Source organism: Alligator mississippiensis, chromosome 7 (assembly GCF_030867095.1).
Source record: "Alligator mississippiensis isolate rAllMis1 chromosome 7, rAllMis1, whole genome shotgun sequence".
NCBI classification, from domain to species: domain Eukaryota; kingdom Metazoa; phylum Chordata; order Crocodylia; family Alligatoridae; genus Alligator; species Alligator mississippiensis.
The window spans coordinates 21447924-21474397 of NC_081830.1; the positions used below are offsets into that span (position 1 = coordinate 21447924).

The 26474-nt window shown below is 57.8% G+C and overlaps 2 protein-coding genes across 10 annotated transcripts in view; both read right to left on the reverse strand.

The window, feature by feature from the left end:
* HR (HR lysine demethylase and nuclear receptor corepressor) overlaps positions 1-14162 on the reverse strand; it is a 33049-nt gene extending 18887 nt beyond the window's left edge. For 3 of the 8 annotated variants that reach the window (XM_059730702.1, XM_059730706.1, XM_059730704.1), the window contains exon 1: positions 4692-5004. In XM_059730702.1, coding sequence (XP_059586685.1) covers positions 4692-4871 — 180 coding nt within the window. In that variant the 5' untranslated portion in view covers positions 4872-5004. Of the gene's footprint in view, positions 1-4691; positions 5036-9442; positions 9584-10511; positions 10740-13955 lie in introns of those variants that run through there. The other 5 variants (XM_059730705.1, XM_059730708.1, XR_009463388.1 and 2 more) reach the window with 5 other exon arrangements.
* A 2353-nt stretch (positions 14163-16515) lies between these two features.
* REEP4 (receptor accessory protein 4) lies at positions 16516-25653 on the reverse strand. Of its 2 annotated transcripts, none has more exons than XM_006263885.4 (8): positions 25161-25653; positions 21421-21493; positions 20809-20885; positions 20193-20313; positions 19393-19506; positions 18827-18962; positions 18055-18215; positions 16516-17854 (listed from the first exon to the last, which is right to left on the reverse strand). In XM_006263885.4, the coding sequence occupies exons 1-8, from the start codon at positions 25190-25192 to the stop codon at positions 17789-17791; spliced, it is 780 nt and encodes a 259-aa protein (XP_006263947.2). In that variant the 5' UTR covers positions 25193-25653; the 3' UTR covers positions 16516-17788. The 2 variants fall into 2 exon arrangements, with proteins under 2 accessions (XP_006263947.2, XP_019347115.1); XM_019491570.2 differs by lacking the exon at positions 25161-25653 and adding an exon at positions 22134-22630.
* Positions 25654-26474: the final 821 nt, after the last annotated feature.

Sequence of the window (26474 nt, forward strand, 5' to 3'; positions counted from 1 at the left end):
ACACACACGGCAAGCAGATGCCATGAGGTGCAGGGGATGTCTCTGGGGGCAGGGCGCTGTGAGGTGAGGGGAGGACACAGCCGTGGGCTGCACAGCGTGATTAACATCAGACCGGAGGCTTCATTAAAGCTCAGCAGCTGCTGTATGGCCTGGCCTTTTGTGTAAGGAGTGGCAGCAGCCCCCACCCCCTAACCACCGAGTCTGGATGCCAGCAGAGGGGCACACTGCTGGGAGGAGGGAGGCGAGGCAGGGGGTCTGGGGCTTGGCACAGGGATGCAAACCACCTAGCTTGGTCTCTAAGGGAGGGAGCCAGAGAAAGGGCAGGAGGAGGGCAATGCACTCCACATCCTTTAGCAACCACCAGTGCTGAGCCACCCCCGCGTAACAACTCCCATGACAGGGGACACCTATGCCCGCAAGGAAACAAGGGCCTTAGCAGCATCCTTGGCAATAGGCACACACATGACACAAGCCTTTAGCAACCGGGGCGCGCACAGCCCCCAGCAAGGTGCCTTGTAGGGCTGTGCACACCCCTTAGGGGCACAAACACCCCCAAGCAACCCAGTCAGATGAGGCAGCCTGGCACTGCCTCCTAAATCAGAGGATGTGCATCCCCCTAGTGTTATCTACAACAAGCCTTTGCATCCACAGCAAGGAGAGGAGAGAGGAAGGTGCCGTCAGAAATCAGCCCAGCCCATCTCAGGTCCATGCACGCCCACCACAGCAATGACGTCAAATGGAATTTCCCTGCTCCTTTCTGCGCTGCCTGCAGAGGCTGCAAGCTCTCCGGGACAGAGACCCTCTTACGCCATAGACAGCCTTGCCCTTCCTACCCAGACAGCAGTGGTCATTAGCAGGCCATCTCCAAGCACGGACATGCACGCAATACACAGTGTGCACGCCAATGGGTCGGTATGGCATTGGTGTGTGTTTTTCCCCAAGTCCTCTGTGGGCCACACTTCCAGTTCATTGCCCATGTGTGCACATCTCCCTGCACACGGGCACCTGTTTGCATGCCTGTGACTTGCACGGGCTGGGGTGCCAGCATGTACATGCCCTGGCTTGCGTGCATAGGTGGACACCGGCTGGTGCGGGAAGGTGTGTGCCTGTGGGGAACACAGGATTTGCACAAAGCAAGGAACTCAGCAATCCCAGGAAGGGAATTTATATATATCTATATTTGTATCCGAGGCCAAATTAGCCAAAACTAATTCCAAATCCAAGAGTCCAGAACCATAAGTGGCCCTACTACTGGCAAACATCTTCCACCCACACCTGGGACTTCAGAACCTTTGACAGGCATCCTACTTGCAGGCCCAAACCCAGAAGCATGGCATTCAGATGCCCCCAAGTTTTGCCATAAGGCTCTCAGAGCAAGCAAGGGAGGAGACTCCCATTTCCATAAACTGGGCTTAAAGCCACTGTACCTTGGTGGTTACTAAACCACACCAAAAGAGCAGTTCTCCTGCAAAGCGAAAGATTTGTATGCTCCAAAGAGGTGGAAAACAAAGAGGTAGCATTTGGACTTGGCTGAGTTGCCTCCCAATGTGACATGTTGCACCAGAGCTGCCCAGAGAAGGGTTAAGCAAACATGGTGACTCAAACCCAGCAGAGAAGAAAGATCAGCCACCCCGTGCCAAGAAAACAAAGACCAGGCTCTGACGATGGTGGCCCTGCTGCCAAGTCTTGTCATGACCCCGCAAAGCACTGGAGCCAGAACAGCTTTGATTTCCAAACCCTTCGCCCTGCCCCACACCTGCATTTCCCAGCCTCCCATGCTCCCCTCTGGGATGCTGGAGAGGACTCTGCTTGTCATGGGCTCCAGCTGCTCCCAAGACTGGATCCTCCCAAAAATGCAATGGGAGTGTAAAGACAGGACATGACTGGTGCCTCTCTCCAAGCTGGGCTGCCAGACCAGCCCCAGAGATCATGACACATGAAGGCCACCTGGGATCCATTCCTCTGCCCAGTCAAGAGGAGAAACAGAGGACAAGGAAGAGGATTCTCTTGAGGTGTTAACAGGCCCTTGGCTGGGGGATAAGGACATTGTGTGCTGGGGGGCTGCCTTATATGTCTCCCTCGGGCGGCTGCAGCCTGCCAGCTCTCAGGGAGCTCAACAAGGACAGGGGTGGAGGTACCCAGAGCTGTGAGCAGCACAGCTGAGCCCAGGGATCTGCTAGGATCACAGCTATATCAAACCCCGTGGGCACTGGAGGGCAGAAGGAAGGTGGTCGGTCTAGCTGGGCCCTCATTGTATTGTCTTTTATTAAAGCTATTGCCTATTAAATACATTTAATTGTTGCAAAATTATCTTTGCAAAGCAAAAAGCACAAGTAATGAACTGATCAAACAACAGCACTGATTACAGCAGCGTGAAAGGATCAAGCAAGGGGGAGGCCCCACTGCATGAGATTCAGAGCCTGCATGCACTAGCAGAGAGCACTGGGACGGTCAAGACCCTGCCTGGGTGGCTGAGGCATAAGGTGGCAGAAATTGGTCATCAAAGCAGAAAGAGAAGTGAGGGCACAGGGCATCTGAAGGGGAAGCAAGGCTAAGGGCCAACGGGGTCAGCCTCACGGCACCAAGGTCTGGGGCAGGGATAAGTGGACAGGGCCCCACTGTGGTCAAGCTGGACAGCGAGGGATTTCCTACCATGCCCTAGGCCAAACTGGGATTTAGATAGCAGCTCCTGAGTACCATCCTGGGCTCTAGTTCCTCTCTAGAGCCATCTGGAGCTGCAGCCCAGCCCAGCGCCTGCCATACTCTGCAGGGAGCCTAAGAGGAGGGGACTGCAACGGATCATGCCCTTCCTGGGTATAAGCAGACACCATGGCCAACAGCTTGAACTGCACTGCCCTGTGGGTGCCAAGGAAAAGCATGTCCTTCACAAGACATCTCCCCTGAGGCCCGCTCAGCCCTTGAGAGGCCTCAGAGGTGATGGGCTGATCCTAAACCACCCCAAGCCTGGCTGAGCCACAGTGGTCGGGGTCCTGCATAGGATGGGGTTTGCGAGGAACCACTCTGCAAAGCCCTAGGTATGAATTGTGCCAAGCCCCAGGGCAGTGGGACAGTAGGCAGGTGTTGCCTTCAGAAGCCAGAAGGCTTTTGAGAGGTAGAGAAAGGCAGAGGGTCCAACTCCTTGCGTTAAATTACTGCAGATGCCCTGGTGTGGCTCTGTTCCTTGCTCCAGGGCTAAATCAGGCCCATAGAAGTAGGCCAGGTGAGCTGGGTGGCACTGACCCCTGCCTGGGGGCATCCCAATTGTGCTGAATGCATGGGGATGTGGGTCAGGGCTTACAGGGACAGCCGCTCTTCTGGGAGCTGGGAGCAGGTCTCACTGGCCCCATGCAGGGCACTGCTGCTCTGACTGCACAGGCACATGGAGGAGACTTTGCCACGAAACCGTATAAACAGCAGCCGAAGAAATACAACCCACCCAGCATGAGGTCGGTGGCTCCTGAATTAGAAACCCTGGTGTCCCCACCCTGCTTAACCCCTCTGATGCCAGCGTGGGGGTGCCTGGGCATGACAGCAGCATAAAGGGACTAGGAAATGCTTCCTGGCTTTCTGCAGCAGAGGACTCAACCCTCCAATGGCAGAATGGGGACCCCGTGTAGCACCGAGGCTCGGCCAGCCCTCGGCTGCTGGAAGGGAGTGGAGCAGGAGAAGGGGAGGGAAGATTCAACCACAGCCTGGACCCCCACTGACGCCGGGGAGGAGAGAGCAGGGACTAAAGTGTCTAACTTGTTCTCGCTCCTTGGAGATGGGTGGGAAGAACAGAGCAGCCGCACGTCTGACTTGACCTGAACCGCCCCCCTGCCTGCCCTGCCCAGAAGGCAGCAGGGCTGCCACGCTGACCCGCTGCCCTCCAGGACCTTCCGAGCCAGCGCCAGTGCCAGTGCCAGTGCCAGCCCCCTGCCCCTGCAAAGCCCATGGGTGTGTGGGCACCGGGGAGGGGGGCCTGTACTGCCTCCAAACTGGTTGTGGGGTAGGGGGCAGATAACACAAGTGATGCCCCATCAGGAAACAACCTCATGAGCCAAGCTTCTCCTCCTCTGCCCCTCTCCCTTTTCAGGCAAAATGACACACCAGGATCCCCCCCCCCCCCTCCCCCCTCCTCTCCCTCCTGGCTCTTTTATTTCCTTCCCCACCATCACCATGCCCTGGCTTTTCCATAGCTCTGGGAACCTCCTTCAGCCCCGTAAGCAGATCCTTCCTGGAGATCCCCCCTCCAACACACACACACACCAGGCATCATGCTCACGCATGCACACACACACACTCTCACACACACATACACACCCCAAACCAGGCATTTCCCTCCCCACACATATCCCACACATACACAAAACACACACATACACTCCAGGCATCACACGCATGCGTGCACACAAACACACACACATACACACAAACCAGGCATTCCCCACCACACACACACATACACACAACCCAGGTATCCCACACATACACAAAACACACACACACACACCAGGCAACTAACATACACATACACACACCAGGCATCACACACACATGCACACACACACACAGAGCCCAGGCTTCCCTGCACACACACACACGCTCAGAGCCCAGACATATCTCACACACACACACACACACACCCCTCCCCCCCAGGTATCACACACACACACCTTAAACCAGCCCAGCCCAGCCCAGCCTGCACCTACCTGAGCCCAAGTTCTGCTTGTCCCTGCGCCTCTTTGAGAAAGAGTGAGCCTGAGGTGAAGGTGATGAAGAAGGGAGGAAGGAGGAGAACAAGAAGGGGTGGGGGGCAGAGGAAGAGTGCTCTTCCTTCCCCTTCCCCCCGCTGAGCCCCGGCTGAGATGGACGAGAAAGCTGGTGCTCATCTGCACCCGGTGCTGAACAACGTCAAAGCTTCAGGAGGCTGGGAGCTGCAGCGGAGCCGAGGGCACGGGAGGACATCCACTCCCACACGAGGAGCTTTCTGGGAATTAGGGCCACAGCCCAACTGTTCTGGCAGCCTCGCTCCCCTCCAGCCCTGGCTCACTTGTCCTGGGCAGCTGCTGAACAGGAGCCGTGCACGCAAACTTGCACTCCTAAGGGGAGGAGGGGGGAAGCCAGGGGGGCAATTGGTTTGTGGGGCAGCGGCAGGAGGGGGTATATATGGGAAAGCTGCTCCTTGGCACCGGAGAGCATTTTGCAATACTTGGCAAGCCGCAAGGCCGGCCAGCTCCCAGCATCCTGGGAGGTGAATGAGTAAGCGCCATGACGCCCGCTTTACCGCTGGGGAGGTGAAAGGAGAGGCCCAAGGCCACCCAGTGAGGCTGTGACAGAGGGAAGGAGGGAGGGAATGGAGCCCAGATCCCTGCTTCTCACACCATCGTTCTCACCACGGTGCCACGCTCACCTCCACAGCTGGCACCAAGACCCTGTGGCTCTGACTCCCAGCACTCTCTGCTATAGACAGCATGTCACACTGCCCACCCCTACCCCCCATCAAGAACTGAGAAGAGAACCCAGGTATCCTGGGTCACCATCTCCCACACCTCCCCAAGAGGCCTGTTCAGAGTCGAGAACAAAATGCAGAGAGGTCCTGACACCCAAGTCCCCACAACTAACCAGTGGCTCATTGCCCTCCGAAGACCGAGGACCCAGGAGTCCCAGCTCCCGGTCCTTGCTGAAGTTGCTGCCTCTCTCTAAGAGAGGAGGTAAAGCTGGGGGTTCAAGGCACTGTTCCTTTGAATAGTCAGCCTCAGAGGCAGAGAGTAGTCATGGATCAATGCAACAAGGAAAGGCAAAACTGCAGATGGGGCTGCACATGAGGAGGAGTTTCCCCACTAGCAATACATCACAGAAGACCCTGAATCTGGGGATCCCAAAGGGATGAACCTGGCTAAATGCATGACACCTCTTAAAGAGATGCGTCTGGTTCTCAGCATGGGAAATCTCAGGGTATGAGGGCAAGGGGTCTTTGTTTCAGCATAACGGGACAAAACAGAGAGCCCCTTTGCTGGGCACAGGGGCGCTACAGCAGCCTGATGCCAGCCCCCCCAACCAGATTCACATGCCCTGATGTAATCAAACACTCTCTGCAGGGGATGAGGGCTTACGATGGCAGCCAGGGACATGGGGAGAGTCCTACCAGGCCAGAGGAGCCTGATCCGGGGCTTCCAGCTTGCTGGAACTTGCATGACTCCCTCTGTCCGTCTCTCCAAGGACAAGCTGGAAGCTGTCCAGTGGCTTTTGTCAGCCCTGCCTTAATCCCTCCCCAGGAAAGGGAGCCAGGACTTGCATTGTACTCAGCCCCGCTACACCAAGCACTTCCTCCCTCCGCTCCTCCTAATCTTGCCAGGTCACCAGTCATCTCATTACCCCAGCACTGGTAGACAAAGGGAAGGGAGGGCTCCTTGGTCATGAAGGGTGCACAGGGGCTGCGGTGCCAGGGGTGTTTGGTTTGCAGGAGCACTGCCCATCCATGCCAACACTGCACAACCACCCACCCTGGTGCCCTGACAGCTGGTCTAACGCATGCGAAGCAGCATTATGAGGGGGGACGCAGGTGCCAGGGCTACAGGGGAGGCCAGAGGGTAGTTCAGAGATAGAAAAGCTCTGCCTGCCAAGGTGGAGCTGCCTCCGTTCCTGTCACTGAGCACACACAATGGAGTCGTATGGCCAGCATCATGCCCAGGTGCAAGCAGCAATCTAGAGCTGAGTGGACTGGGGACAACAGCCTCGAGCAAAACCCAAACCCACCACTCTGGAGCCACGGCAGGGCCCTACCTGCCTTGCCACCATGCAGGCCTTAGCGTGACACATCCCTCTAGCACACACAGAGGACTCCCTGCCCTACACCAGTGGCTACGTAGGTGGCAGCTGAAAATCTCCAGGGCAGGAGTCCAGGATAATCCAGCCAGCTCCCTCCTCTCTCCAGGAAAAAAAAGCTTCCAACATCTGAGGCTGCATGGGAGCAATTGCTGCAAGACGCACAGCACTGGCTGCTCTCTCTGGCTTAGCCCGGGAGCTGAGCCTGTTTTGGGGATTGGCTTGGCAGGCAGTGAGGCCCTAGCAACCCAGCCACAAGTTATTCCTGGTCTCTGAAGGGCACAGGGCATTGAGGCCAGCCCCTCTGCAACCACAGCACCTCCCTCAGCACATTGGGGCAGGTCTCACAGGCTGGGCAGAAACCCAAGGAAGCAGGGAAGGGGGTACCGGCTGTACCTCATCTCTGCATAGAGCTGGCCAGGAATCATCTGACAAAACATTTCTCCATGGGGAAAATACCAGTTCCCCCAAAGGGAGCTGCTCCGTGACCCCGCCAATTTCCATGGAAAGCCATTAAGAGGGATGGGACGCACCACGTGGAACAGGAACACCGAGTCTCCATTCCCCCTTCCAAAACAGCTTTGTGCTTCGATTCCTTTAAAAAATGCTATTTCTGCAAGACAAATGCTCCCACCAGCCCCAAGCACAACCCAACCTCGTGTTTACCAAAACCTAGCTTTCTGACCTGTCTGAAATGAAATAGTTGCAAGCTGGGAGGGGGAGAAGGGGAGGCTTTTCCCGGGATATTTCCAATTTTTGTTGTTTTCTATCTGTTCTGCAAGGGAGAAAATGTTTTGGCAGAGAGGAGTTTCTCATGAAACAGGAAATCTGGCTCCTCACCAGCTCCAGCCACTAGGTGAGAGGCTCAAAACCAACCCAAAGTGTGGTGCTGGTCAGCAGATGTTGTGCCACATGAGTTGCTGGCAACTGGCATAGGGAGCCTCAAGGTAAGGGCAGGGAGGGGGTGTTGTCCCAGCACTGGAGGGACACTCAGAGAGCCCCCTTGCTGGGCACAGCCTGTGGAGCTCCTGACTGGTTGGTCCATAAGATGTGGAGACCCCCCAAAAGCCTAACCCTACATTTCTCAGCTGCACAGGGCAACATGCCCCAGGAATGAGCCTCATCCATGTTTTCAGAGGCTCCTTCTATCCGGCTCATTCCTTCATTGGCATCATGGCTCAGCCAGGAAACAAGGGGGGCAATTAATGCTTGCCTATAATGGGAGGGTGGACTGGACATGGCCTGTCTGGAGCACAGGCTGGCTCGGAGCATGTACTAATTAACTGGATGTTGCGTGTGTGCTGCAGGGTTTGGACTCTAAGAAAGTCACTGTCCTGTGCCCCTTTGGCATCAGCTGCAACCAATTGCCAGCTGGTTTATTTCTGAGTTCCAGTCCAGCAGTGGGCTACATCACAGCCTCATGCCAGTGATGCCTGGTCTTGAAACATGAAGCCGGCTTCCAGACACCAACAGGCACATCCAGAGCACCACAGACATCCCCAGGGAGCAGGCTGGGCTCCAAGGCTCTCCTAGCTGAGCCAAGGGTGCTAAAGGGACAAGTACAAGCCACAGCTCAACCCCAGGAAAGGAGGAAATCTCAGCTGAGAACTGAAAGCACGGCAAGCTGGAGCCAGCCCATGCTTATCTGAGACACACCTGGCTATAGCGCTTTGTAACTGGTTTGCTTTTGCAGCACATAGTGAGGTGTACTGAAGCCAGGCTGGCCCCCTGTCTGAGAGCTGCACTGGAGAGGCAGATGGTGAACTCACAGCAGAGAGAAAACTTACAGCTATATCTATGCTTAGGGAGGAGCATCAGAGACACCCAAAATAGACAGGGAAAGAGCGAGAGAGAGACACGAGTGCCTATGGAGACAGATGGCAGGGCACAGGCCGAGACATGATTGCACGTGGAGATGGTCAAAGAGAGGCATGCTCGTGGCGATCGATAGAGGGAAAGGGGGATGTCTGTGGTGATAGACAGATGGATCAATCGAACATGTATGCAATGGGCAGAGCAGCAGACAGATCTCTGTGGTGACAGACAGAATAGCAGGGTTCAGGAATCCTCTCTCACCAGGGATTCATATAACCCCATATCATGTAGCTTGGTGCTCTCTGCTTGCTCTCTCTCTCAGGGGGTGCCTCGATCTCTCTGTGGGAACAGGTTTCAACCCCAAAAAGCCAACCAGAGCTCTCTTCATCTTTGCAATGTCTCCCACAGAGGGCACGGCCAGGTCCCAGAGCCCAGCTCCCTCTGGATCCACTGTCCTAGCATGTGGGGTGGCTATTCCACACCAGCTCTCACTGGAGGCTCATCACTTGTGTTTCCACAACCTGTTTCTCCCCCATCAGCTAAATGCATCTGAAACCTGCCTTCCTACCCCACTGGGCTGAACGGCCCAGAACTCATGTTGTTCCTGCCCCACGCGGCTGTACAAAAACCCACTAAGGAGCAGAAACTGCCGCACAAGCACCATAGGGGCATAGGGCCCTCCAGGGCCAGTGAGTGCAGCCCCTGCATAGACAACCACGGATGCAAGGCATTGCATTTTCACCCTGCACACACCACACCTTGGCCCAGGGACTGCACCCCGTACCCAGCCCATGCCCGCAGCCAAGCTATCGGCACTCACACTCCAGCAGCTACAGCATCCAAGCTTCACTCGGAGCTTCTCTGCCACAGGTGCACTCCCAGGGTGACCTGTGCTTCTGGGGAGCCATGGTGCCCCCTGTCCTCAGCTGTTCCCTCCAGCACATGGCACTGAGGGCGTCACCTGCAAAGTATTGAGGAGAGGGAGGCATGAGCAGCCTGTGCCCACATGCTGGTTGGCAGTGGCTGGTTGGCAGTGGCTAGTGGCAGGGGGCCGGAGGGACCGTAGTTCCTGCTAAGGACTGAACTGAGACCCAGATGCATGTTCTAACTAAGGGATACACAAGACCAGCCTCCTCATTTTGCTTTCCCTCTGGGAGAGCCACGAAGCCTAGTGTTCAGAGCATTATAATATAAACCTCAGGGATGAGTTTAGCTTAGAGCCTGGCACTCAGGACTCCTTCTACCCGCCCTGCTCGCTCCAGTCCCAGGCTGCCTAGAATATGATCCATGAACCTGGCAGAGGTCAGAGAGCTGGGAAGCCCCATCTCCCCTACCCCTTCTTCTCTTCCATCTCACATGCCTAAGCAGAGCCCCACCACAGCTTGGGGGCACTAGTGCTATAGACAAGTGAGTATATGGTTCTGGTACCCAAGGCAGGGTTGGCTCTGCCATGACAGCCTGGCAGATGCCCTGCCCCAGAGGAAATGATCCTCTGCTGCCCACTGCCCATGGCAGATCTCTTATGAAATAAACTTCCAGGAGCAGCAATCACCTAGAATCAGGCCTACATAGCCAAGTAAGCACTGCCGTAGCCAACAAGGTCCTGGGGCAAAGAAAGTCGGTCTCTGGCTGGGGCAGAGCCAGGAGCATGGGTCTTTGCCTGCTCCTTTACAAACTCCTCTACCCATCTCCAGCTGTGACCCACTTCCGGATAACCCCACCCCAACCCCATTTCACCTATCATGCTCCACCATCCCCAGCAGGTCCCAGCCTCTCCTTGCTGCGCTTGCCCCTCATCCCCAAACTGGCCTGAACACTTCAAAGCACACAGCTAGCCCCAGATGGCTCTGCTGGCCAGGGGTAGGAGATTTTGGCAGGTGTGAGCTCACCTTGAAGCCTCTTCCCTGGTTGTTCCAGCAGGCAGGGAGTGGCAGGGCTTCCCTCCTACCTGCCTGGAAGCTGCTGCCAAGTACTAGGAGTGAGCCCCTCTCTCCCTGCCCTCTGGGACCCTGGGGGCTCAAGCAGTCTCCAAGCAGCCGGGGCTGGGGTTCCTCATTGCGTCTCCTTGCCCTCCTTGCTGGTAACGTAGCCCGCAAGCCAGCCCAAGGCTCTGCAAGCTGCCAACAAAGAGGCTGCATTTAAACAACAGACATAATTATGCTTTTGATACCGTCTGCTAAAAATACAGCTCTGTGCAGCGCTGCGAGCCATGTGTATGCAGGCTCACATGGCCTCTCAATGGAGCAGCTGACTCAGGAAGGGAGAGAGGGGGTGGAGAGGGGGGTGAATGGGAGCAAGGGAGAAAGAGAGAGAGGAGGGAGACTGAGTAGAGCAAGAGGCACACAGAGGTGAGAGAGTAGAAAGGAGAGACGGGAGAGGGCACAACACAGCCAAGCAGCAAGATGCACTGAGCTGAGCTGCCATTCAGTGCCCGTGTCACACAGGAACACAGCTCCCTTGGGCCAGAGCTGCTGGAAGCTGTGCCAGACTCAGAGCCTGGAGCTCCCTTGGGCTGGGGTCTGGGCACCTCTCCAATACAGGGTCCCTTTGACAGGGGTGTGGGTAGTCCTGGGGTAAACCAAAGACCCTCAGCATTTTGCCAGCCTCTTGCCCCTGAGGGCTGAGAGCAAGATGAGAATGCCCAAGGATCCTGATGCAGCCCAGAAAGGGTCTGAAACACACACCAGCATTTACTGCATACAACCCAACATGCCAAGACCATGCGACACTGACTGGCAGCGATGGGGCAGGGCAGGACCTGGGATCAGAGTGGATCACCGCCTGCTCCAGAGCCAGCAATGGGATGCTATGACGGAAAAGGCCAGGCTTATTCTGGGAAGCATTAGCAGGAGCATCATCAGCGAGACACATCAGGCTGTCATCCCACTTTGCTCAGTGTTGAGCCCTCTGCTGGGGCACACCATCTGGCACCATGCTCCAAGGAAGAGCAGGGAGGCTGGAGAGTTCAGGGGATCTGCAGGAGTGAGGAGAGGCTTGCAGAGCTTGGCCAAGGGGCAAGGCTGGGGACTTGTTTAGTCTAGGAGACAACGGAGAAGGGCAGGACAGCAGCCTTTGAAGGTAGTTAGAAGGGGGCTGTGATCAATCGCCTGCCTTCTTCACCCAAAGGAGGCAGGTGAACAAGCAGCTTTGTTGGCAGGCAAGGAGACCTCCTTATGTACAGAACCCAACCCCGGGGCGCACAGAGGCCTGCCCCTGACTCCCCCAGCAGTGCAGGTGACAGGCACATGGACCTGAGCTGCACCACCACGGCATCCGCTGGCATAGCATGCTGGGGAATGGCACACCTGGGTACCCAGACACACCATGGCTGAGTGCACAGAGCAGGCCCAGCCGCATGCACCTGCCCGCTGCTCTGCCACCCAAAGGCCAGCTGTTTTGCAGGGTGGGAACATTGGCCTGAAGTCTAGGGCACCAACCGCTTGCAGATGCAATGATAGTGAAGAGGGACCAGTCCCACAAGTACTAAGGAGCGCAGACACAGCCCTGGCACTGGCACATGCCAGCTGGTCTGGGGCAGATGGGCTTGGGGGAGGCCAGAGTTCATTTCCTGTGGGCCCGGGGCCAGACCCACTTCAAGGGCTGCCCCAGATCTGGCCTCTGCAGCTTATTAATGAATAAACCACCATCCTTAGCTTCTTTGACCCCTGGCTTCCAGCACATGGCTCCAGGGACAGGCACCAAGGGCAGCTCGCTGAATAGGGGTGACCTGGATAAGTTGTTGAGCAGCTGGGGGACTTGAACTGAAGACTCCTTCAGGCACGGCTGTCGGGGGACCTACGGTAGCTATGGAAAGGCGAATGTGGCTGAGACAGAAGGAAAGCAGGAACCCAGTGGCCTTTCTTTCTTGGGGGAAAGCTGTGAAGCTGACTAGGCTGCCAGAGGAACTGCACCCACCTTCTCCCAAGAGGCTGGGTGCTGAGCTCTTCCGGAAAGCAGGGGCCTTGAATGAGCTCTGCCATCTGAGTCAGTACAGAAAGCAGAGAGCATGGGGTGTGGCAGGCAGGAGACATCCCCCTCCCCAACTACCCCCACACGTGCTTAAATCAAAGCATGCAGGCAAAAGGCCCGGCAGAGCACTTGCACACCCCAGACAGCCCCCGCAAGCACAATCCTACACCCAGCGTCCTACACAGCAGCATTGCCCAGTACCTAATAAAAGCCTGGAAACCCTACTGTTGGAGCTCGGCACAGACCCCGGAGCTCCACCAGCTGGAGGGGACCCGGCTTCACCCCAGCATACCCCCTGCCTTTTCCCCAGCTGGAGAGCTCCCCTCTCAGTCTGCCCCCCAGCATCTTCCACCCTTTCTGTGACACGGCCATGAACTTGCTGCCCCAGACCATAGGGAGCCACATACAGCACCACCCAGGCTCTGTAAGGGATCACTTTTCATCTAGTACGGTGACGGGGCATGCAGGAATCCTGGCCAGAGCCCCTGGCAGCTCACCCCCCAGGTCCCAAAGCCCTGCACTGACACTGCCTCTGTATTTCCGTCTATGAGACGTTAATGTGACAGGGGGAACTCGGCCAAATTCCTCCCTACAAAGGTCACAGTGATGAGAGAGTAAGAGTGAGAAACCCAGCTCCCCTCTTCCCATTACAATGCCATGTGTGCATGGACCCAGCCCACCCAAGGGGCCAGGACGCCTGGGGTCCATGCATGGATCCATGCAAAAGGGACCAGAGCGTAGCAATTAATGGAGGACAAGAAGACAGGGTTGCATTCCCAGCTGTGCAAAGGGCCTGAAGCCTAGCAAGCCAAGCAGGAGCTGGGAGACAGGATGTCTGGGTTCTCCCACTGGGTTCGGGTGGGTTGAGGTAAGGGCTGGAGATGCAGAGAGAAGAGGAGGAGAAGGGAGCTTCTCACTCAGGCCAGTGACCTGACCCTCACTGCTCCCTCTAATACTCTCTCTAAGTCACCAAGCTCTGGGAAGCTGATTAGGGAACTGTGGGCCATGCAGATTAGTGGCCTTTTGCAACCCCAACAAAGGGAACATTGAGTGCTCAGCTATTCAGGGCATCCCCTGAGGCGGGGGCCGAGTCCTTGGTCGGCAGCCAACGGGGCATAAGGAAGGCAGTGGGGGTGGGTGCATCCCACGCTGTCCCACACAGTGTGGAGTTCAAACCCTGGCAGCACTCAGCCCCGTCCAGAGCAGCTGCATGCAGGCGGCCTGCAGGGCTCCATATCAGCAACTCTGTCTGCCCTGAAGGGTCACCAGGGAACAGGGCATATCATACATCCTGGGTAGACCCGGGTGCATGGACCCCAGGCTGGAGTGGAACACATCTGGAGGGGACTCAGCACATCACTCACCTGCACAGCCCTGGGGTCTAGCCAGCACCTGTCACTTTGTCCTGAATGCGCCTAGCAGGAAGGGAAATCGCAGACTACAGAGCTGGCGGGATCCTCTCTGACTGCCCCGCGGCTGCTGCTCCCTTCTGCTCTCACCTCTCTGCCTGCAGCAACAGGGAGCCAGCTGGCTGGGCTGAGGAGGATGGGACCCTGGCGGCAGGTCTGCGCGACTGCAAAGAGACTTCTCTGGATAGGCGAGCTCAGGTCAGCCAGATAATTGCAGTGCTGGGCCCCTGCCAGGGGAGGATTACAGCTTTGCTGACTGCAGACTGGCACAAGCCGGCAAGCTGACACAGCTGGGACCAGCGTCTGGGCTGGGGGAGGGCCCCTAGCCCTGTCCTCAGCAGCACCTGCCAAAGACTCGCCCACACACCGGGAAAATGTGGGGCAGGTAGAGGTGGCAGCCAGCAAGCAAGCGGCTCTTGGCATAGGGGGCTATAATCCAGGAGCCCTGGCCTCTTTCTCTACTTTGCTTTCTGTCCAGTCCTTCTTGGGAAAGCCATGTCCCTTTGCTCCCTGTGCCTCAGTTTCCCCATCTCTGAAGCAAGAAGGGAGTGATGATACTGACTCCTTTCCCAGGGGCTCAGGAACAACCTTGGACACTTGCTTAGTCCCATGGCAGCCAAGGCCTGGGCTGGGCAGTGGCCCTGGCTCCCCTCCTGCCCTGGGTGCCCACCTTTTCCTGGCAGGTTAGGAACTGACCCACTGAGCGCTGCCTCCTGATGCTGCAGATACTTGGTGCCCCCGAAACTGGACTCATTGGGCACCCTCGGGATGGGGAAAGACCCTATGGCTCACAGGATGGCCTTTAGCCCTTTAGGAGCCAGAGGCTTCCTAACCCCTCAGGTTAGTCTAACCATCCTGGAGAAGGAGCAACATCACAACACCCTCCCCGCCAGCCATATCCTCAAAGGGACTGTGCAGATCCAGCAAGATGACCAGCATCCCCCCCTGCCTCGGCCCTTCCTCCTCCGGTGCTCTAAATAATCATCTCCCAAGTAGATAGAAGTAGTTAATCCAGCCACCTCTGCCTCATGGCAACTCTGCATGGCCCCCCCCACCCTGCCTCTGAAAAGAGCTGCCCACTGCCTTCTCCAGGTTGCATCACTCAGCACACAGGCCCCCAGCTCTGGGGCTGGGCTAGCACAGAGATCCCCAGGGATGGGCCAAGAGGAGCTGGCTGTTTAAATACAAAGGTGGGGTTGGCCTGAGCAGGGATGGTTTCAAGGCAGGGCAGGGAGAGACGCTGAAGGCACTGCAGCAGGAGGCTATAGGGAGAGCAGTCAGTGGCACGCGGCTGTCTGCAGGCACAGGAAGGGAAGGTTGCTCTTCAAGCCATCCAAGAGTTGATAGGGGGTAAGGACTGGTCTGTACACAGCTCTGTATGTCCTGGTACAAAGCTGTCCCCAAGAGCTCTGCTGGCAGAATAGGCAGCACTGGACATGCCCCTTAGCAGCCACCTGTGCATGGACTCCCCTGCCTAGCACTGCTCTGGGGATCCACCCCAAGCCACAGCTGCACCGAGGCCCTTTTCCTCCTGCAGACAGGCTGGATGCCACAGCCAGGACCCCTCTGGCCGCAGCCTGTAGCCAGACGTTGACTGGCCGGGACTCATGGCAGCTGGGCTCCATCACACCGTGGATAGGGCTCCTTCTTCCTGCTGCAAGCAGAGTCCAGCTGGCCGTCCCAGCTGGGAGGCAGGAAGCTCTTTGCCCAGATCCCTGCCAGCTGGCTGCACGAGGCAGTTGCTACTGCCCCACTGTGGGGTCCCACAGCTACTGCAAGAGGCTGGGTGTAGCTCCCAGGGAGGGGACATGGGTTAACCATGCAGCTCTACTTCGGGGACAAGTGAGAGCAAGGTACTGCACTTCCCTGCCCAGCAGGCCAGGGATCTCCACTGCCTCCAGTGAGTATTGCAGTCTCCTTTCCTTCAGCTCCCTGAATGACCCTGTCCTACAGTATTTCATAGTTGTTAGGGACTGGAAGGGACCTTACAAGATTAGGTCCAGCCCCCCTGCTCCTGGGGAGGAAAGACCGCTAGGATCAGATGACCACAGCAAGATACTGGGGGACAGCAAGCCAGCCCTGCCCAGCCTTCAGCATGCTCCCTCTGCACTCTTCGCTCTCTTCCCACACTGGAGCTTCTCCAAGCCACTAATGATTTATCCCATGTCCTGCCTCCTCCCAAGCTCCTGCTGTCTCCTTTTAAAGGCAGGGAGAAGCACTGCCAGCAGCATCCCAGCACGCGGTGGGGAGGGAAGGCAGCAGCCTGCAGCATGCAGCTTGCCAGTCTAATCAAATCCCCTCACAGGGTCATTCCCTCTCCAGGTCCCCCCCTGCCACTCACCCCTCTGACGTACCTTCCTGTTGCCCCAGCTAACAAGCAAAACAGTAGCAGAAGTCCCACCTGGGTCCAGCTCCCACAGGCTGGATTTCCCCAGGAGCACTCCCTGCCGCCTCTGCTACTGCCATGTTCTCCACAGGGCAACCCCCAGCCCAAAAGCAGTCCTCACACCAGCTCTTTAGTGTCAATAGCTATTTATTTCAACATACAAAATCGCGTCTTGGGAGGGTCCAATCTTAAAAATACACGAAGGACAAAGAGACGAGAGAGGGGAGAGGGTCTGAGCCATCAAGCATTCAAGAAGGATCCAGTCAAGGCTTGGAAGTGTCTCAGCACAGGCAGGAGGGAAGGGCCTGGCTGAAAAAAAAGAGTGCCAGCTCCCAGCACACCGGTCAGAGCCAATGCACAGGAGTATGGTGAGGTTTGACATGCAACATCTTTGGTTCGGTGCAGATTCGACAGGGGCCGAGTCGCCCACAGCTTGAAAGTCATGGAGCAGCGGCAAAGGCAGAACTAGGGTGACATTTACCTGCGAGGCAGAAATGTGCTTCGGCTTCAAGGCACAGAGCTGGGGGCAGACTGGCAGAGGGCAGAGCCATCCAGCTGGCTTAGTGTCATTCATCTTGGCAACAGCAGGACAGTTGTAGGTCCCCAAGGGACAGGAAAGGGGAGCTCAGGTGACGAGCTACATCAATACCTGCCTCCCCCCCGTAAAACTGAACAACCAGGAGGCTAACACCTGGCACACAGGGCACCTGTGTCCCACTCCGGCATGGTCTGGTGCATCTCTCTCCACTAGCCCAGCTCCACACTGGAGTCATGGGCCACTGGAGGCGTCGGCTGAATGGGAGGGAAGGCAGCTTGTAGCTACAGCACTGGGTGGGCTGGCTGGCCTGCAGTAGCCCGGACTCCCGAGCAGGGAAAAAAGAGGAACCTGAATAAAACAAGGGGTGGGCAGAGCTGCACAGGCCAGAGCAAGGAGGGGTCAGAGGCACTGGAGCCAGCCTGCAGCAGCTGTACAGAAGAAAGGCACAGGAAGGGGGTCCTCTTCCCTCCAGCATCACAGGGCCCTTGTTGAAACATGAGGATGCTGGGAGAGCAGCTCCATGGCCTAAAGGTGCTACTAGCCCAGTAGCAAGTGTGCTGCTGCTGGGGCCTCCAAAAAAGAGAGTTTAAGACAGAATCCAGCCTCCATGGAAAGAAGCTGCAGGGAGACTGTGCTTAGAGGCAGCTTGCAGGGCACAAAGAGCAACCGGGCATCACCGGGGAGGCATGAGGAAGTCCAAGATATTTACAGAGCAAGGTATCAGGGGGAGTCCATTCCCTGCAACAGAGGAGCTAGCCACTCCAGAAGGTGGAAAGGAGGAGACAGTCCCCTCTCCCACGCAGCAGCACATCTAGTCAGGCGAAGACTCCCAGTGAGCCACGGCTCTGGCCTCCCCAGGGCTGCTTAACTGTCCTGATCCGGTGGCACCACCTTCCTCCTGGCCCGGCCTCTCACCACCCGAGACGAGCCCTGCAAGGGAGGAGTGGGAATCAGGTCTTTTGACACACCAGCAAGCTCTCCGCTCCCCAGGCAGTCTGTGTGTGCTGAGCCCCTGGGAAGCAAAGCTCCCTGGCTGCACATCAGATAAGCCCTTCCCTCCCCAAAATGTGCCTGGCAAAGACCCTGGTATGCCTCCCCTGCCCTGCCCTGCCCTGCCCTGTAGCACCCACCTTCTTGACCACGCGGAGGCTCTGGCTCCGGGAGAGTGGCTTGGAGTCCTTGCTGCGGTGTGTGACCTTGGGAGAGACCTGGGAGTCGGACCAGCAGTCCTCTTCCTCCTCGCTGTCGCTCTCATGTGCTGGCTGCCGGCTGGCAGAGGCGGCTCGCTGCCCTGCAGAAACCCCACGTCATGTCAGCCAGCACGTGGCACAGGAGGTGGGGGTATGGTCAGGGAGGAACTGCTGTAGCCCCAGCATGTAGCCCTCTCTCCACAGAGGAATGATGCACTGGCCAGAGCTCAGGCTCTCCACCCCCTGCCTGGCTTTTCAGCCTTCCTGTGCCATGGCCATAGGGCCCCTGCATGGCACGCCAGCTAGGCAAACGGCCCCAGCCACCTGAACACCTCCACACCAAGCTCTTCAAATAGCACCTTCCCTCTCTGCCTGCCCAGGGTCACATGCAGCCCTGATGCCAGCCCCCATTCCTCTCCCCAAGAAGGTTTCAGCCCCTCTGCCTTGTAAAACAAAGCCCCAGCTGCTATGGCTACCTCCTGCTCCTGCTTAGCCAACAGCCTGACACTGCCTGCCATGGAGGTCCTTAGCCAGAGGAAAAAAAAAAAAAACTGAGCCCAGATCTCCACAGCCACACTGACCCAAGTAGCCAGGAGACTCCCAGACAGCCTCTGCCTCTCCCCACTTGGAGCCCAAAGCAACTAGCCCATGGGCTACAGACTGGAAAGCAGCAAGCCACGCTCAGACCCCTGCGACTGCATACCCTGCTTACCAATGGGTGGGCGCCTCCTTGCCACCTGGTCCTCCAGGTACAGGGGATCCTCATAGTGCACAGGCGAGTCATCTGAGATGGAGCGCAAGTCCTGCATACTGAAGCTGCGCAGGCGCCCAGCCAATGCACCCTGGCTCTGCCAGACATGGGAAGGGGAGAGGGGTGAGACCCAGCCTGCTTCCAGCTGCCTGCAGGGAGTACCAGGGGCTGAAAGGCAGGGGCACACCCAGTTGCACCGAAGAACCAGGCTAGGAGGCTCTGTGGGGTGGATGCAGGGGGGAAGGGGCCTGCAGAAAGCCAGGAGCACAGACAGGTTCATGTGGCTCCCAGGCCCGGTGCCTGCTATGGAGTATATGCCACCTACTTTGAAATAAATGGACAACAGCTCCCAGGCTTGTGCCAGCCCTGAGGATGTTGTGGAGCAGGTCACATCCTTGGAGCATGCACAAGTGGCATCTGGGGGAACAGGAAAGGCAGGAAGAGGCAGAGCAAGCCAGGAGAGAGAGGCAGGCAAGAGTGGCAAGTCCTGGTCAGGCTGCTGGGCTCTAAGTAAGAGCGGCAGGTACCTTGGTTGCAGCCTGGACAGCTGCCGTGGCTGCAATGTTGAGGCTCCGCTTCCCCAAGTTGACCATGGTCTCATAGCCGCGCTCCTTGGCCTGGCTGATGTACATGTCGATCTCCTGCAGAGACAGCCCCACACGTGAGCCAATGGGAGCCCCACACGTGAGCTCCCCAACAGGGAGCTCCACAGGTCACACAGCTACATTGCTCCCACAGGGAGGTAAAAGGCAGCTGAGACTCACTGCACCATCCCCTCACCCACCCACCCACATGCAATTCATGCTGCAGATTTATACCCTCCTGCAGCGCAGAATGAAAGGGCATGGACTGTGCCAAGTGCCCCCGCAATGAGTGAGTTTGAAGGGGACTCCACAGAGCAGAATGGGGCAGGTGTTGGCAGAGCTGTGGACATGAAGCCCTGGTCTGAAATAGCAGAGGGGGTACAGGGCAGGACCAGGGCAGAAAAGCTGAGGTTTTAAGTCAAAACAGGGTGCATTTCACAAGAGATGCTGCAGCTCAATGAGACAGGGGCAGGATGCAGAAATTTCTACGGGCAGAGGGCACTCTGGCTTCTGGGACCCAAGTACAAGACAGGGAAAATGTCCAGGTTAGGGGACCAGGTCTGTTCCAGCAGGGAGACAGAGATGAGGCTGAAGAAGCATGAGAAAGGCCATGCATGGAGGAAGGCACGGTACAGCCAGGTCCTCACTTGCAGGTCCCTAAGATGGGGGGGTGCATTGTCAAGCCCCATTGACCGAAGTGAGAGAATGCTGTTGCAAGCATGCCACACCAAGAGGCCCTTTACCTTCTCCCTGCGGGACAGCGTGGGGTGGATGAACTTCCGGTACAGCAGGCTGGCTCCCTTGGTGTACGGGGACAGCAGCCAGACAACAAATGCCATCTTGATCTCATAGTAGAAGGGAAACCTGGGGGTTGAAGACACGGCAGTGAGGGGCATCACACACCTCGGAAGAGCAGAATGAAGCCAGCCCCTGCAGCTCTGAGCAGGAGGACAATTCCTTTCCCTCCCACACTGCAGCCAGGACTAAGGCTGTGCTTCCCTCTGGCAGCAGGATAGAGGGGCTTGGCAGGCCACAGGGCCACCAGAGAAACCTGCCCACTCATGCTGCACACTTTGGAGGGGGGAAGCCCAAGAGAGGAAGGAACAACAGAGATAGGTTCCTTCTGGTGGATGTGGTTGTGCTCCCCTTTCAGCAAGCCAGAGGTGTAAGAATGAGCACAGGCAGGCAGCAGGCAAGCCAGACACTTGCACCACCCCACTGCTGCCTTGCAGCAGGACTGAAGATGTCCTGATCAATGCTGCACTGATGCACTGGCCCTTCGCGAAGGACAAACCCTACAGCAGGCTCCTGGCATCCAGTACAGACACCAGTGGAGGGACCCCAGGGCAGGGGTCTTACCAGGAAATGAAGACATCCGTCAAGGTCTCTGTTGCCATGAAGAGTGCAAACACAATCCAGTACATCATCCAGCGGACCTACAGGGATGCAGGGAAGTAGATGAGCTGACACGGCCAAAGATAGCCACAGGGAAAGGTGGGGCTCCTAGATATGCACCAAGGGACCCCTACCTGCCTTGCATAGACCCATTCCTAACACTGGTGCAGTGGGTGGCATGCAATGTGCTACTACCAGAGGGGACACAGCTTTTAAAGCAAAATAAAGGCCCCCGAATTCATGCACAAGGGAATCCAGTACCTCAGGGAACAGCGTACACAGCACTTCAGCAGCATCAGCCCAGCATCACCCTCCAAACATGGGCTGTTGCATCCTTCCCACAGGCAGGGCTCAGAGAGAAGCAGAGCTGAGAATCCAGGTGCTCCCCAGCTGTGTGGCACCCCCTCCTATCCCCTAGCACGTGTCCAGCAGACAGCCCACGCTGGACCCCACTGATAACAGGTGAAGGTCTCACTTCTGGTTCACATGTATTATTCCCTTGTGCCCCCTTCCACCTAAGTGCCCACCCTTCTCCTGGCCAACCTGCACCAGGGTCTCCCTGCCCCTCATACTCACATACTCCCGAATATTCTTGGTCTTCACAGCCTTGTAGGAGGCATAGGCCGGATACAGCATCCCGAAGACCAGCCTGTAGCAGAGAGGGGGTGTGAGGCAGGCTGGCCACCACCAGTACAGCAGCGCCAGCACCCAGAGGCAATACTGCTTGGCTCTGTGCAACAGCTTGGCCTTCACTGCCCCCAACACCATGCTGCCCCCAGACCCCTCCGGCCCCCTCGGCTCCTCTCCCATTCTCAGCGGCAGAGAGGAGAGGCAGTGCTGGCCGTGGGTGGCAGTCACACGGACAGTATCTGGGTCAGATACGGTGACGCTGCAGCAACCTCCCTGGCTCACCCACCAGGCCAGGCGCTCTTGCAATAGAGACAGGCTGAGCCAGTGCGCTACAGCAGGGTGGAGGCAGCAGGCAAGCCCTGGCAATGCACCTGCTTCCCTGAGGGGAGCGCGCAACTCAGCTATTTTCTCCGGCCATGGGGGAGAGCTGGACTTGCCCCTGCTCTCCTACTCCCCTGGCAGATCCAGCGCCCAGAGAGTGGATGGAGATCACCAGGCACATGGCACTCAGGAAGTGCAGGCAGCCCCGCAAAGCAACACACCCCATCTCCACCCAGGTGTCTGCACCCTGACCCAGGAGGACAGAGGCTGGAGCAGGAAGTGTCTCTGGCTTTGCCTGGACAGGGGATGCCATGACAGATGCACCTGGGAGCACTCACCTGGGCCTGGCTAGCCAATATGCCTGGCCCCAGCAGCTCCGTGACTCAGCAGCTCCTATACACCACGCACCAGCCCAACTGGTTGGAAAGGACTGCCAAAGGCAAGCAGGCAGTGTGCAGCCAGGCCCTGGGCTTGTTCTAACACACCAGGACTCGCAGGCAAAGCCACTTAGGATAGCATGGCACGGCCTGTCCCTGGCAGCTGCACCCACTGTCTCCCAGCCCCTGCATGCTCATGGGGTGGAGGGCAGAGCAGAGGGCTCCTCTAACCCCACAAAACAGGGCTGAGGAGAGGGAGCCAGGGTGCAGGGTATGGCTAGGAAGCACAGCCCAGCTGCTAAGAGCAGGATCATGCAGTAGGAAGGCCTGAGCCAGGCTGGAGAGCACAGCAGTTTGCAGGCAATGAAAACAAGCACACGTGACCCTGCCCTCTTGCTGGCTGCACTTTGCCTTCTCCGAGTTTCCAGACTTGCTTCCTTTCCTCTCCTCCCAGGCAGGCTCCCTTCCCCCTCCCGCCCCGCCTCTTGGAGGCCAGAGATTCCTGCCCAGGGCCACCAAGCATCCCAGCACCCACAACCGCCACGCCACCGCAGCTGCAAATGCACCACCACCCCCACTGCTCCAGGGGAATTTCTTCAGCCTGGCTGCTTTGCCCAGATGGCACCAGTGCCACAGGGTGGGGCGAGCTGGATTGATCCCGCTCTGCCCAGAGAGGGCTGCAAAGGACTGGGTGAGCAAAGCCAGCTATAGATCAAGGGCTGTGAACACTGCTGGGGAGATGGGATCCCAAGAAAGGAAAGTCCACAGCCTGGCTTCTTTCCTATATGGTCCTCACACAGCCACGTCCCAGCCCTGGGTGAAGTCAAGGTCAAGAGGTTGTACACACAGACTAAGACGGCGTGTTAGGACACAGTCAGCCACAGTTGTTGACACAGGATCATTGCTGCCGTCTCCAGAGGTGGCATGCCGGAGCACGTCAACACCAGGCTGTGGATGAAGCTGTCATCCCATCACATGCCACAGTGAGTCGGAGACGCCTCCAGCAAAACCAGTCCTTCTGTGGGGGGGGAAGTCACTGCTGAACTGGCATCCCTCTAGGTGCTGTGGACATCATACCCCCAGAGCTAAGCCCAGCTGGGGGGCACACTAAGGCAGATCACCAATGGAGCCTGCAGAAAACGTTCAAATCCGTCGACAACTGGATGCCCTACCACCCCTTCCCTTGCCTGGAAGGACTCTCAGCACTGCACTCCTCCATCCTTCAAGGGCCACCAAACACACCCCATGTGGTTTCCGACTAATGTAGAACCAGCAAAACACAATGGAAAAGACCAAGAAAACAGCAGCGGTAACGGAGCAGTGCTTCTCACTGCCGAGAGCCTGGTGGGGACAGCCATGCCATGGTGAACCACTGCAGAAATGCCTCCATGGATCCAAGCCACCACGGAGGGCTGGCAAACACAGGACCCGGGAGGTTGTGCTCTGGCAGCTCCCACCAGCCGTCATGTTTCTACAGAGGCCAGCACGTGCACGTCTTCATGATGTGCCAAACCCTCTTCCCTTTGGGGTGGTGATGGGACTTTACAAACACGTGACCCGACCTGTTCAGCTTGTCACATGAGATAGCTGGGCATACACGTCAGTAGCTGACTCTGCCTACAGCTTCCTGCCACACCCCTGCCAGACCGTGCTGGGTCCCGGTGGACAGGAAGACAAAGCAGGTGACACAGCCCCAGAGCCCCATCCTGCCGGGGAAAATCACTGCGAAGCACAGCACAGGCCCTTATTTTGGGAGCCCCGCAGCCATGAAGGAGCAACGCTCATTTCAGATAGGGTAAGGGAGCCCACACATCCCTGCGGCCGCTCTGTTGTCAGTCTCTAGGGTGGCAAGTGCCCAGCTGGGAACACCGAGCAGCTGTGGCTCCGAGATCCAAAATGCCTACCAAGATGACACAGGAAAGAAAGGCTTGGCCCATCCCTGCTTTGCCACCTCTGCCAGCAAATGGGGGGCCAAGTCCCTCCAGCTGGGTGCCACTGACCAGGCAGGAGCTGCTCTTGGTGCTGGCAAAGTGGGACTGAACAAGCACCTGCTCCTCGGCCAACAGACCCTGGACTGGCTCTGCTATGGGTTTTCAGGAGCAGGAGCCCAGGCCACAGCCATCAGATCAAGGCCTGCCAGCTGCTCAGGGAAGCCCCGGAAAGAGACCAGAGCCCTTGCGCGCTAGAAGCTGTGCACGCATCCCATAAGACACCAACCCCAAAACCAGGCCTGAGTAGAAAGGATGCGACAGCTACAGGGGGAATGGAGAGGGATGCGCAGAGATGGGAGGCAACTGGCTGATGGCAGGCAGAGCCCACATCTGATTTGGGAGCCACTTTTGAAGGGCACCAGGAGACTGAGTGATGGGTCCCCACAAGCAGAGCGAGCCCAAAAGAGCATGGGAGCACATAGGCCAATGCCTGCAGGTGACAAGGGAGCAACCTGCTAGCTAAGGAGTCCCGAATGCCCTTGGCACAGCCCTCCAAGGGCACATTCGGAGGCGTAGGGTGCCCCAAGCCGGCAAAGGAGCACACCAGCAGGCACATGCCAAGCCACAGCCACAGACCGCAAGCAGGGCAGCTGGCTTCCCACATCACAGCGCAGGCCTAATCCCGCCAGAGCTGAGCTGCCAACTGGGTATCTGCTCACCCGGGGGCCACTGGTTTTTAACCCCAGCAGCTTCAGCTTAGCCCACACTCCTTCCAAGGCAAAGTCTGGTGCCCGTGGGTGGCTGAGATGAGACTGCAAGGGACAAGGCAAACCCCTCCTCAAAGAAACCCCATCTGCAGGGTTCACCCCTCACGCTCCCCTTTCTGCATCTTGCACAGCATCCCACCCACCCCAGAGCAGGCTGCATTTGGGGGCTTGGGGATGGACAGCACTCCCCTTCATTACTCTCCAAGCACTCTGAAATTACAGGCAGGGGACACAGCCAGGCAGGTGCCAGGGGCCCTCTCCCCCTTCCAAGGGCTCCGGGTCATACTCACACGACCAGCCGGCAGATCATCCAGGACACCATGGTGCCTCCAGCCAGGGGCTCCAGCAGAGATGCCCGCTACGCCAGCTGGGGGGATGGCCACAGGGACCTGCTGCCGCCTGGCAGATCTGCTGTGCTTCTGCTCAGCGTCCTCCAGGACTCCCGACTCAGGCTGAGCTCATGCACAAAGAATGCCCCGCTCGCCCCAGCCCTGCCAGGCCCCAGGAGCCCTCTACCCCTGGCAAGGCAAGCTGCTGCCCTGCGAGCCTCTGCCGCACATGCCAAGCTGCACCCTGCCAGGAGGGGTCTGGGTGCCCTGGGCTGGGTGGGAGGCCGCCTGCAAGCCCAGGCTGGCTGGGAAAGGGATGCGGTGGGGAGGGGATGCTGCTGCTACTGCAGCTCCTAGCCCTGGCACAAGGCCCCAAGCTCCGGCCCGGCCCCGCGCAGCTACAGGAAGCGCTTGTAGCAAGTTGAATGTTGCAGGGAACTGCCTCTGCCCAACCCCTGGGCTCCGCGAACTGCGCATGCTCCTTAAAGGGGCCGCGCCCTTAAAAGGGCCCTGCCCAGGAGGTGCCCATTGCTCTATGCCAGGATGGGCTTGGTGGCTGCTGCTGGCTCAGCTGCGAGGGAGGGATGTGGCTCGTGCTGCAGGGCTTCCCCAAACCAAATGAAACATCCCAGTGCAGTGCAACACCTGCCCCCCCCCCGCCCCCATCTGCTACCGGGGTAGTGGGCGGGTGCGCTATGCCCGTGCCGTAGCCCTGCACCCCCAGCCACAAGCTGCTTTGAAGTGCCACGCGCTCTGCCTGCCCCATCCTGTGGGGAGGGGAGAGCGGCTCTGCACCCACTGGCCTCGAGCTTCGGATGTGCCCAGCCAGCACCGCTGAGCCCCGGTGACCGAGTGGCTGGTGGCTGGGACCCAGGCCTGTCCTTACCTCGCTGTCTATTGTGCAGGAAGGGCCTGGCGCATGTCAGGTGTGAAAACCTTTCCCTCGGGAGCGCCATGGACGGCGTGAACGGTATCACAGATCTTCCCGGGACAGAGCAAACTGCTACAAGCCCTGCTGCCAGGTCCTTTTCCCAGGACAGTGTCCTGGCCCTGCTGTAGGGTTCTTGGTTGGAGCTGTGTTGGTCTAAGGACATAGGCAGGCAAGCTTCTTTAAGCAGATGTGATATCCATAGCTCTCCCCAGGTGCTCTTCCTGATGGTGGCAGGTCCACCTCCCAGCTGCTGGGTGACTGGTCCCCTTGCAACAAAGATGGTACCGTGGAGGGGGACGCTGCTGCATCCCCCGTGCTCACCTGTGGGTGAAACTGCTCAGAGA